Here is an 11,015-nt window from a genome sequence, read left to right as displayed (position 1 = left end):
GTTTAAACATATTCATTATTTGTTTAATTAGTACATATCAAATAATGATTATATTTGGAATAAAAAGACCAATTTAGAAATTTCCATTCTAATTAAATAAATTATTAGAACCAATTAACATTACACAATTTGCATGCAATATTAGTTAAAGTTTAAAGTTAGATAAAAGTTTCTTAAAACGAACCTCTCTCCTAGTACAAATAGGAGAAGGAATGCATGGCACCGCCAATTACTTTCCTACTTTCACCTGAAATAACAAAACTAATTCAAGAAACCAAACCGTTTCGTTTTTGGTTTTAACTTTTTTGGTTATTTATATTCCTAGTACCACTCAAAGAATAAGCTTGCAATATAACTCAATTGCATTCACTGTTTGTGTAACAAGTTAATTTTCTTCAAGCAATATGGTGATCAATCGTTATTCAAGAAAAGATATGAAGAGAAGAGGAAGCAAAAGAACTAACAAAGAAAATTTTTGTTCTTCCATTCAATCACTTCCCAATGAGTTACTTACTGATATTGTTGCAAGGGTTGCTTCTCGTTCTTTCAAGAATTTTATCAACGTCAAGCTAAGGTGCATATACATGTTTCAAAATATCTTAATTATTATAACGAACTGTTTTTCTTCTTTGGTCTAACCGATTGATATTTTAGTTGCAAGGCTTTTAATGAACTCGCCAATGAAAGATACGTATATCAAAAGGCAACGCTGGTAGACTTTCCTATTGCACCATGGCAAAAGCAGACGCAAGAGAAGATTAATAAAGTTAATTCTTTGATGGAGCTATGTAGAGAATGTGGAAACACAGATGCCTTATACAGAAAAGGCGTGGTACGTAAGAACTAAATTTTAAATTTTATTCTAAAGGTTTTAAATACTAATAAAATGTATGAACTTAAATGTGTTTTTATTCTAAGGTGGATTATTTTAAAGACGATGAGCCGGAAGTTGCAGTGGAATTTCTGAAGCGAGCAGCAAAAGGAGGCCATGTTGGAGCACGGTATGTGATGGGCATAATTATGGTGTTTATGGGTGGTGAATACAAGCGAAAAGGGGTGATGTTGATTTGCAACATGAAAGAGACAGAGAGGAAACTGACAAGGGCGTGTCGAAAGAGTTTGATAGAGATATTGAGAGAGATTTGGGTGACTAATCCTTCAGTTTTGGAACAAAGACCCACTGGTTGCACCATGCAACATCGACGCCGCATTCGCAAGAATGTCTGGTCTAGTGACAGTGAGGATGAAGATGATGAACACGACGATTTTCATTGTAATGCTTGTAGCTGTGATGTTGAAATTGCTCATATATGGCGATGTATGAGGAAATTCTATAGGCATTTCGACATGATTTAGTAGACATTTGTAAAACGACAGGTGGAAGCCCCAAGTTATTTTAGCTCTAAGTATGTTGACGTCATTTAAGAAAATAGATAAGTGAATAATCATCGTTGATGGTTTGCATATGTATTCAGTCCTGTAATACTTTTTGGCTCTAAACTATGTGCATAAGTTAATTTGTTATTTTCCAAGTCTATTATTTGTCTTCAAAATTCATTGATTATGTACAAATTATTATTTAGAACTCAGTAACACAATCATAAGTTTTAAATCTTGATTCCGCCTGGAAATATAGAAGGGGAAAGAAAAAAGGACTGTTTGAGCAAACATTGTTTACACGAATGTTAGAAGGAACTAACAGATACTGATCTTCTGCCAAATCCTGGTTTAGAACGGGACGCTTTTAACACTTTTGCATATTTCACCAATTCTGTTTTCTCAGGCTCATCTTCAGTTCTGTTTTCTTGAGGTGAATCAAATTTTCCTGAACTCGACGACGAACCCCCATCACTATTTTGCCTGCTATTCATCAGAGAGTTGTTGCTTTCTCCTAATTTGCCGCTCTTTGAACCTTGAGATACAGAATGTAAGTCCAGAAATCGTTTGGATGAACCCCGCGAGGACGTTTTTGACCTGATGTTGAGACCATTAGCTTCCGAATCTAAAACAGAACTACTGTATTTTGGAGAATAACTAGAATGTCTTGCTACATTATCTTCTGATGTGTTCTCTGAATCCAGAGAAGAACTCCGGCTAAGTTGGCCGCCCTTTCCTCTCATTAGGCTCAAAAGTTTACCAAACACCTTCTTTTTGTTCGAAGTCTGAGACTTACGGGGTGATGAGTTATCTGTAGAAGTGTCATCAAATTCAACTGAGTCTGTAAGGAAGGATGTTCGAGAGGATGAACATTCGGAATCAAGATCCCCAACATTAATCTCCTTTTCCCCAGGACTTTCTTCTTTTTTTGCATATTCAAGAATTAGTTGCTTGGCTTTCTCCTCTGACTTGGGGCTCAATGTTTTACTGAGGTCTCTAGCAATTGTCTTACCTGCGGCTGGCTGGTAGTTCCTCAGCTCATGCCGCAAGCAAGCATTTATCCATCGGAGATAAACTAGTTCCTCAGAATCAGTGCAGCGACCTGCTTCAAGCCGCTCAACATCCTTCGCCAAATCCTCATTCTTCTTTCTCAGCTGTAGGGCTTCCTCCTTCAGCGCTTCTGTCTGAAACAAGAAGCATTTAATAAGTACACAACCCTAGACAAAGCGAAAATGAAATGTAACACGAACAAAGAGTTGAGAGGTCAAAAACACACCTAAAGTATCCTTATTTTTCGAGTTTCATACTTGAACTATCAGGTGTGCGAGTCTCCTATCTGAACATACACCAAATGTTTAATCGAAACACACTTCAACTATCCATTGTTCCCTTCATACCTGAATCTGAGGTGTGTTCAGGAAAACATTTGGTGATAGTTCATGTAGGAAACTCAGCTCGCATGTATGATAGTTCAAGTATGAAACTCGAAAAACCAGCATACTTCAGATGTGATTTTAACTATTAACTCAAGAACAGAAGAATTACTTCTTCATTCTCCAAGACAGAAGAAGCAATGATCTGAACAGATTCTAATCTACGAGCAAGATCTGAATTTTCTTTTCTTAAACTTTGGTTGGACTTATTCAACTCGTCAGCCTGATTCTCCAAATCCTTGAGTTTTTGGAGCTTTAACTGGACATCGGATTCAGCTTCAACAATCTTCTTCTTTTCCTGGTCATGCAACTTCATAACTTTTTCTTGAAGGGCTAAAATATTTTCTTTACTTTGTTCAGCTTCTGATTTCACTTTCTTTTTTAGTTGCTTTATCTTGGCTTTTGCAGCTTCGAGCTCAGAAACAACTTTTGCATAATCGGACACTTTAGCCTCTAACCTCATCTTATCCGCGGTCAGTGTCTCAATCTTGAGACTAAAAATCTTGGCCTCCAAATTATTTATTTTTAGTTGATTTTGAAGCTCAACGATAGCAGTTTCTTGTTCCTTGAGACCATAATACTTAAGCAATTGGATTTCTAGAGTCCTCTCCCTCTCTTTGAGAGTTTTAACAATATCTTTCAGGCTCTTAATCTCTTGCTCGTGGCTAACCACTTCAACAAGTCGATATTCTTTTGGTGAATCTTCATACTGCACCACTGTTTCGGTGTCTCTCATTGACGTAGTAGATAAACTAAACTCCTTTACAAGTTCATTGAACTCTTGCAGGAAAATTCCTTCTCTCTCTCTGTTGAATATACCACTGCTCCTAGATGGAACACCTGTAGATTTCTCAATAATGTGCTTAGAGATGTGGAGGTCCTCCTGCAAGAGAAACGAAAAATAGATTAGCTTACGACAATCAACATATGTTATAGGAACAAATTGAAGATTCACTATAGTTCATCTCATCACGACTTCTTTTGTTCCCACCGACTAACAACTAACAAGATTGTAAATTCATCAAAAAAAAAAGGGAAGTGCATTAAGCACATCCAAAAAGCAGAGTCGGAGGGGATATTTTTGGAAATAACTTGGCATTCTTTTGATCAAGTAATTCAAAGTTCAAAAGAACAAGTGCTAAGGTATACAATACAAACACATCAGTTTAAGGTGTTGTTAACCTTTTACGAAAAGCCCCATTTGATCTCCAGGCACTCAAATGAGATGAACTAACTTGTGTTCCAAAATAAAACGAAAAGATGACACGAAAAATAAAACCACCCTCCTTTTCTCCTCGAGGCTAAAAACATAATCAAATAACTTGCATGAGGCTTAACTACTAGCATAAATTGTTCAATGCCGCCTGAGGAGGTAGAGGATTTCCCTAAAACAAAATCAACAATGTGGAGTCACTCCTATTTTGCTGTCCAGGGAGCTATATGATGACGTTTGGGAACATGAACAACCCTTTGTCCATGAGATAGCAATGACATGAGATTGACCAGCCAAGTCAAGTTTATTTCAGGGGTTTAGGGGGTGCTTCTCCTACCAAAGCGAAGCAGTAGCAACAAAACATGATGCCTGAACAAACAAAGAACAATATATAATCAATCTCACATGTTTCTCCGACGCGGTAGAAACTGATTTCCGTGAGGGAGTTGCATGGGAGGCCTGTTCCTCATTTGTATTGTCACCACCTGTAAGCAACCAAAACATACCTTAGGGAGAAATTACTCGAAAGAACAAATCAACACCTGATTAATTAATAAACCTGGAGATATGAAAAATACAAAAATTAATTAATTAACCTGTTGCGTTTGGAGGGGGAGATTTGGAATTGGAAGGCTTGTTTATTTTAGTTTTGAAAACGGCATAGATAATTCCACCAAGTGATGCACCCAAAAAAATGCCAAATTTCAGGACGACAGGCCTTATTATTATGTTCCTATTATCTCTCATCATTTTCAATTTCTATGATAAACAACATCATAAGTATGCGTTTTCCTCCTCCTCCTCATCCTCATCTAAAATACCCCCCAAACACCAACAAGACAAAGAGGGTATGATAAGAGGATTATTGAAACAAGGAAAGGAAATCACTTCACCAGGATATAGTTAGAAAACATGAAATTAATGGTGGATAAACTAATATGCGGGTTAAATTATCCAAAATGAAAGTTTATTAGTATAGTATATATATTTTATTTTTTCAGAAGGGTACTAGTATATATTATTATATTAGTTATTATTTATGAACACACAAACGTATTTTGAGAGAATAGCCTATATATGTATGCACTAATTTTTGTTCTTCCATCAATTATTTACATGTACCCGCAAAAAAAGGAGACAAATCTAAATTTGTCATGGCGCTATTATTGGCTTCATGCTTATCTGTTACGTCTAGTAGATGATGATATGTCATCGTTACCTTTACCATTAACAAAAAAGATATGTCATAGTTACAATAATTTATAATCACTATGAAATTATCAGTAACTTTATTTGCATTATTGATCCTTCAAATCGGACTCCGATTGTACATCTAATGCACAATGCCAAGGGATTATACCTAAAAGCTTCAACACAAATCATATATGAACTTCCTAACCACCATAAATCGATTCTCGAAACTGAGAAACTAACACTTTTACTCCTCAAAAGCCTCTTCAAATACTTTTGTGAAGTTCAACATAGCAAATTAAATTTTTAACCCCAGTAAGACATACTACAATTAAACACTTCTTATGGAAATAAATACTCAAACTTTGGGTATCCATTCTCTGTGAGACATTGTCGCTGAGGAATTATGGCTAATAAGAATGGATGATAGTTCTAGCAAAGTTTTGCGCTTCAGCACATCACTATACACACAGTTGCAAGTAGATCCCAAATGCAAAGTTTTTCTATCAGAAACTAGCAAACGGAACAAGATTCATGTCATTGGGATACAGAAAATTCTATAGATACAAAATTGATGGCGATGTTTCAACAATTTTCCTTCAACGCTGCAAGGAGATAAGGAGTCTTGTTGGGGTGACAGAATGTTGGCAATTGGAACCACCATCCAACGCTTTGGAGTTTGTTGTTAGCTCTGCTAAAAACACGTCCTCAAAATCTTGGAGCTGCAGAAATACAAGCAAGAAGAGATTACATGAGAAACCAAGAATCAATTGAGTGGGGAAGGATAAGTGAGTCCCCTTTTTATTTGGGGGGAGAGTGGGGGTTGGATACGTTACAGGTGAGGTTTGATGACATCTACTTCAACTATCCCGCTACTCCAGTAAGAACTAGGGGATTTAAATTTTTTGGAAAATTTGGAGTAAAAGATTTTTGCAGCAATAAGAAAGAGAATATGTGCAAAACTAGGTTTTACCTCCACCCATCGTTGCTTCAGGCAACCTTTCAATAGAGTACTTGTGTTGAGTGATGTACATGATCGGTACACCAGGGACCTGATCATTTAACAATTAACATTAGATGTCAGTTTGTTTGTTTTTTTGGATAAGGAACGGAAGTCAATAGTTAACCAGTAGAAGAGACGAAAAGAGTAAGAAAAAAAAAAAGGGATACAAGCTAATCTGTCATACCTTGCGTATTCTACGCTTCAAATCTCGATCACATGTTGCGACAATATAGCACTTGTGCTGTGAGGAATAAAACGCAGTAGGATTACAAATTGATTTACACAACTAATGAATTCAGACAACATTATGCACAATGGATTAAGATCATACCTGTGTAACTCTCTCAACAATACAATCATCAGCATATGTCCCTTTGTGAGTACAGGGAAGCCTTTCAAATCGGGGATCTTTTGCAATTCTGTTTACAACAAAGAAAAAATTAAGGGAACACGAACATCCATTATCACGGTAACAAACCAAAAGCCATATGTTTTTTGCCACCAATTTCACCGTTGTTGAAAGGGAGGAGTTCAAATTATAATCTAAATGAAATGACGATGAAGAAACAAATTTATTCCTTGCATAAAACTTCCAAAGATTATAGAAACTTAAATCCATTAGTATAATACAAAGTTACCCATGCTGCTGTCATCAGTAGAAGCTGAAAAAAGCATTTGCATGACTAGTAACACGGTTTGCTCAATCTGAACACAATTTAAGGCAATGCTACTAGTTACTCTGCTATTGCTCTGAAAAATAGACTCTATGAGGTAGTATTCTTTGCAGTTGTGATATGCTAGGTTTATAAAAAGGAGAGCAGACAAAGAGACAGAACAATCTTGCAGATATAATAAGTTGTTCACAGCTTATACAGGCCACCCAAAACAAGGTTTTCTACTTAAGTTTTCCCTGTTCTGTGATCATCCTTCGCACAACACATATGAACTCGCATCTCCTTGTGGTCAAATTGTCTATTTTTGTCTCAGGGCCTTTTACTTTTTTTATCATGTGGGGGGTCAGAATTAGTTCCTGTTTATCTACTAGTCATTTTGTCTATTCATAATTATCTAAGTGAAGGGTAAAGCTTTGCATATGTCTTTTTTTGGGGACAAAGTGTTTCTATTTATTCTTCGCCCTTTGCATTCAATGAAAGATTAAGAAATGATTAAACCTTATACGTACAAAATATAGTTCCTTTGTTATGTTGATATTAAATTAAACAAAGTTCTAACCATAAAAACTAATTAACAATACCCTTGAATCACTAAATACATATACGAGGGAAGTTTCACTACAGAAACCACTCCTCTAGTTAATTGTTCATTCTTTCCGAGTGTGAGAAAAGTGAGACTAAACTTAACAGCACTTACTTTAATCCATTTTAACTAGCGACAGAGAATTAAAAGATAAATTTGAAACAAGAATGTACCTAAGAGCAACACGGTATTTCTGACCCAGCTTCTCAAGCTCAGCCATGACACAGTCCGTAATGCAAGGAGTACCTGTGGGAGAACATAAAAATGTAACTTCTCTGTAGACTGTAAATGCGCCAGTACCCTTTGGAATTTTTCAGTTATGAGAATTCAGATAGGTCACAGTAAGAATCTTTAAAACTAACAGAGAGATAATCTTTAAAACTAAAACAGAGAGACAAATCACCACACCATGAAACAGTTATTTCATTTCATTTTGAAAATTATGTACATCATTATTTTAACCACAAAAGTATTCTACCAACGGAAGATTGTGATAAAGAAGTGGGGGAGGGGGAAGTGAGAAACCAACCACCTCGGGATAGAGCGAACTTACATTTAGCATACAAGCAATCCATCATCGCTTTCTCCAAATCCAACTGAAACAAAAGAGTTGAGCTCGATCAGCTAACACAGTAACCAGAATATACCATATGAAAAAATAAAGAGAATCATTAGACAAAGAGCAAACAAAAATTAAGTACAATCCACATTGTTCACTAGCAACCAATATACTTTGACCCTTTTAACAAAGTCAACCACTAACTCCTAACTGAAAAATAAAGGGAGAGGCAATGAAACCGAGAGAACAAAATGTTTGCTGTTCTTGATCAATTTAGGAGGAGTTGGAATTTCGTTCTTCCTAGCACCGGATAAAGCTAAGCAAGAAATTCTATCACCTATATAGCTTAAATATCTAAAGTTATACAATACTAAGTTGATTTCTGGCTGCCAAGCATAAGCTGGTGAATAAGGCAAGACTAAATGTGTTTAATCAATAGTGCGGGAAAACTATGAAAGCATAACCGATGTCACACCCCCTTTATCCAAAAAAACTCTCAACAACTCAAATTTTTCTGATGTGAGATTTTTCAAACACCCTTTTTTTCGCCTAAATCATATCTTTGAAAACACTATTGCTTAGACTTTCGAAAGCTTAATGGTGGATGGAACAATATAGTTAGCAATGAAGAAACCAAGCCTACTCGACATGAATAAATTCTCCTAATTTACAAAATTAAGAAGAAGCCACTCACTTTATTCTGAATGGAGAAATTGATAAAGTTAGTATCAACTAGAACAAGATAAGGCGGCCCCAATGCTGTGTTGTACTTGAAAAAAAGTGCAGACGAAACGTAAGGCCTGTGAAATACATAACCAGAAAAACTCAATATCAAAAACAGTACAAAATCAACAAAATCCTTTGCTTAAATTAGAAATTAAAGCCAAAAATAAAAAACTTACACGTTTCTAGGGAGCTTCTCTTTATTCAAATCTTTCTTTTTAGGGTTCAAAATTTCCTCTTTATGCCTGCAATTTAACACCATTAAAATTCAACAAAAAAAATATAGAAAAACAAATACAATAATGAACAGAATAACTCACTGTTTGATTGCTTTGTGAGTAATCATTTTCTTCATCACTGCAAATTTCGGACCCTTTTTTGCTTTCCCCATTTTTGGTTCTCAAAATCTGAAACTGAGCAAGCACTTCAGATAGAGTGCAATTTCACGATTGTGTTGCAATTTACAAAACCCTAACGTGATATGGAGCGGGTCAAGGGATTACACACAGATGTCTCTATTGGGCTACCCAGTTTTGGGTCCAGTATTAAAGTTCGGAATTTTTAGGCATTCAAATCGACTCGAATTCACTAGTCACTCACTACTTACTCTTTTTTTTTTGGGTTGAGATATGTAGATATATTTGTCAATTATTGAACATGGATTGTGGTGTAGTGTTAGATTACTCTACTCTTAATTAGAGGTTTCGAATTTGAGCTCTGAATATGAAAAAAAAATTGTTGGGAGCGTCACCCCCCAAGATGGGCTTTGTTATGCGTGATTTGGATTAATCGGGCTCCATGCAAGTACTGAATACCAGTTGGATAATCAAGATATATCTATGTCTATACAATCAGACCGCTCTATAACCTCAACTCGTTATAATGACACTTCACTGTAGCAGCCTTATTCGGAATTAATTTTTCATGCTATATTTTATTTCACTATAATGACATTATACCTATAACGGTAATGTCGCTTATTATAGCGGTATGTTTTTTTTGTAAAACTACATCTCTTATAACGGCATACTCAAATATTATATAATAAAATTTTGTAAAAAATGTATTAGGTATCGAATAAAATTTTAAAATATTTATGATAAACTTCATTAATGTTATGCACATAGTAAAAATCGAGTATGACTATCTAATTTAAGGACAAAAATTATATTTAAATGGCGCACATTAGTTATTTCATAATTTCACGGGAAAAAAGGCTACTAATGTTTGCCTCTTTTATATTCATGTTTTTTTTAATTTTACTTTTTTTTTATTTATAACAGCTAAATAAAATCTAAATGTCAAATATCGATATACATATGTAACAACAACTCTCTATAGTAATCATAATTTTTTTTCATACAAATGTTTCACTATAAAAAGGTTTGATGTTTTTATCAATTAATTTAAGGACAAAATACATAGATAGACCCCCGAACCTTTTGAATTTTTCTGTGTTGACACATCAGTTACGATATGTACCTAGTGAACACCTCAATTATATTCAAACTATGTCAATCGAGCATAAATTGCATAGTTTCAGATTTGATTCAGAGCGTGAAATGCATTTGACATGACGTGAAAACTAGTACCAATGATAAAATTTCATACCATCAAAGATGAGGGGAAAAAATTAAGAAAAAATAAATTATTTTTGTGTCTTTTTCTTTCTCTAAACTCTATCTCTATGAAAGAAAAAATAAATTATTTTTGTGTCTTTTTCTTTCTCTAAACTCTATCTCTATGAAAGAAAAAATAAATTGTTTTTGTGTCTTTTTCTTCTTCTAAACTCTATCTCTTTCCACCAATGAAACATCACTAGCTAATAACATATACTCAATTTATTCTTTCTCTCTCTTTATTGTCATCAATCTTTTTTCTTACATCTGTTCTGTTGTTTTTTGTTTGCCTTTTTTTTTTCTCTCACTTCTCAACACCTTTTTTAGCGGGGGGGGGGGGGGGGAAGAAACTCACCTTCACTCCTTCATTTTCCATCAAAACAACATCCAGCAACCATCAGAGGAAAATCTGAGCTATGCATTGTATTTCACAACTGTTACAACTACAATAGTACTCTAATTTTAGATCAAGGTGAATTGTTTCCATATTATTGTGGATAGTATTACAAATTTTTTCGGTGGAGTTCATGGTTATTTACGGAATTCGAATTTAAATTTATATTGAAGAAATCGCTGTTGAAAAACTTGAAGGATTCAACTTTGAGCTAATTTTGTATCTGAAATTTGATTGAATTTTGTT

The 11,015-nt window shown here is 34.9% G+C and overlaps 3 protein-coding genes across 3 annotated transcripts; 1 reads left to right on the top strand and 2 right to left on the bottom strand.

Annotated features, from left to right (window-relative positions):
• Window positions 1-404: 404 nt before the first annotated feature.
• Window positions 405-1,356, top strand: LOC107864715 (putative F-box protein At1g67623). The gene is made up of 3 exons (XM_016711149.1): window positions 405-574; window positions 655-832; window positions 919-1,356. Exons 1-3 carry the CDS (start codon window positions 405-407, stop codon window positions 1,354-1,356), a joined length of 786 nt encoding a protein of 261 aa, XP_016566635.1.
• A 234-nt stretch (window positions 1,357-1,590) lies between these two features.
• Window positions 1,591-5,101, bottom strand: LOC107861776 (protein CHUP1, chloroplastic). The gene is made up of 4 exons (XM_016707144.2): window positions 4,620-5,101; window positions 4,429-4,508; window positions 2,923-3,693; window positions 1,591-2,561 (listed from the first exon to the last, which is right to left on the bottom strand). Exons 1-4 carry the CDS (start codon window positions 4,771-4,773, stop codon window positions 1,686-1,688), a joined length of 1,881 nt encoding a protein of 626 aa, XP_016562630.2. The 5' UTR covers window positions 4,774-5,101; the 3' UTR covers window positions 1,591-1,685.
• A 458-nt stretch (window positions 5,102-5,559) lies between these two features.
• LOC107861777 (rRNA-processing protein FCF1 homolog) lies at window positions 5,560-9,361 on the bottom strand. Its single transcript, XM_016707145.2, has 9 exons — window positions 9,077-9,361; window positions 8,936-9,001; window positions 8,728-8,833; window positions 8,028-8,070; window positions 7,648-7,720; window positions 6,549-6,636; window positions 6,402-6,458; window positions 6,188-6,266; window positions 5,560-5,936 (listed from the first exon to the last, which is right to left on the bottom strand). The coding sequence occupies exons 1-9, from the start codon at window positions 9,145-9,147 to the stop codon at window positions 5,923-5,925; spliced, it is 597 nt and encodes a 198-aa protein (XP_016562631.1). The 5' UTR covers window positions 9,148-9,361; the 3' UTR covers window positions 5,560-5,922.
• Between the last annotated feature and the right edge of the window lie 1,654 nt (window positions 9,362-11,015).

This window comes from Capsicum annuum, chromosome 3 (genome assembly GCF_002878395.1).
Source record: "Capsicum annuum cultivar UCD-10X-F1 chromosome 3, UCD10Xv1.1, whole genome shotgun sequence".
In the NCBI taxonomy this organism is placed as follows: domain Eukaryota; kingdom Viridiplantae; phylum Streptophyta; class Magnoliopsida; order Solanales; family Solanaceae; genus Capsicum; species Capsicum annuum.
Note: the sequence above shows the minus strand (reverse complement) of the source record. Positions and strands in the feature narration are given on the sequence as shown.

Excerpts from the sequence above, each read along its gene's own strand:
- LOC107861777 (XM_016707145.2), bottom strand. The coding sequence starts at position 9,147 with ATGGGGAAAGCAAAAAAGGGTCCGAAATTTGCAGTGATGAAGAAAATG. Across the intron at positions 9,002-9,076 it reads ACTCACAAAGCAATCAAACA|GCATAAAGAGGAAATTTTGA; the intron begins GTGAGTTATTCT and ends GTTAAATTGCAG. Across the intron at positions 8,071-8,727 it reads ATTTCTCCATTCAGAATAAA|TTGGATTTGGAGAAAGCGAT; the intron begins GTGAGTGGCTTC and ends CTTTTGTTTCAG.
- LOC107864715 (XM_016711149.1), top strand. The coding sequence starts at position 405 with ATGGTGATCAATCGTTATTCAAGAAAAGATATGAAGAGAAGAGGAAGC. Across the intron at positions 575-654 it reads TTTATCAACGTCAAGCTAAG|TTGCAAGGCTTTTAATGAAC; the intron begins GTGCATATACAT and ends TTGATATTTTAG. Across the intron at positions 833-918 it reads CCTTATACAGAAAAGGCGTG|GTGGATTATTTTAAAGACGA; the intron begins GTACGTAAGAAC and ends TTTTATTCTAAG.
- LOC107861776 (XM_016707144.2), bottom strand. The coding sequence starts at position 4,773 with ATGATGAGAGATAATAGGAACATAATAATAAGGCCTGTCGTCCTGAAA. Across the intron at positions 3,694-4,428 it reads CTACCGCGTCGGAGAAACAT|GAGGACCTCCACATCTCTAA; the intron begins GTGAGATTGATT and ends TTTCTCTTGCAG. Across the intron at positions 2,562-2,922 it reads CTGTCTTGGAGAATGAAGAA|ACAGAAGCGCTGAAGGAGGA; the intron begins GTAATTCTTCTG and ends TTCTTGTTTCAG.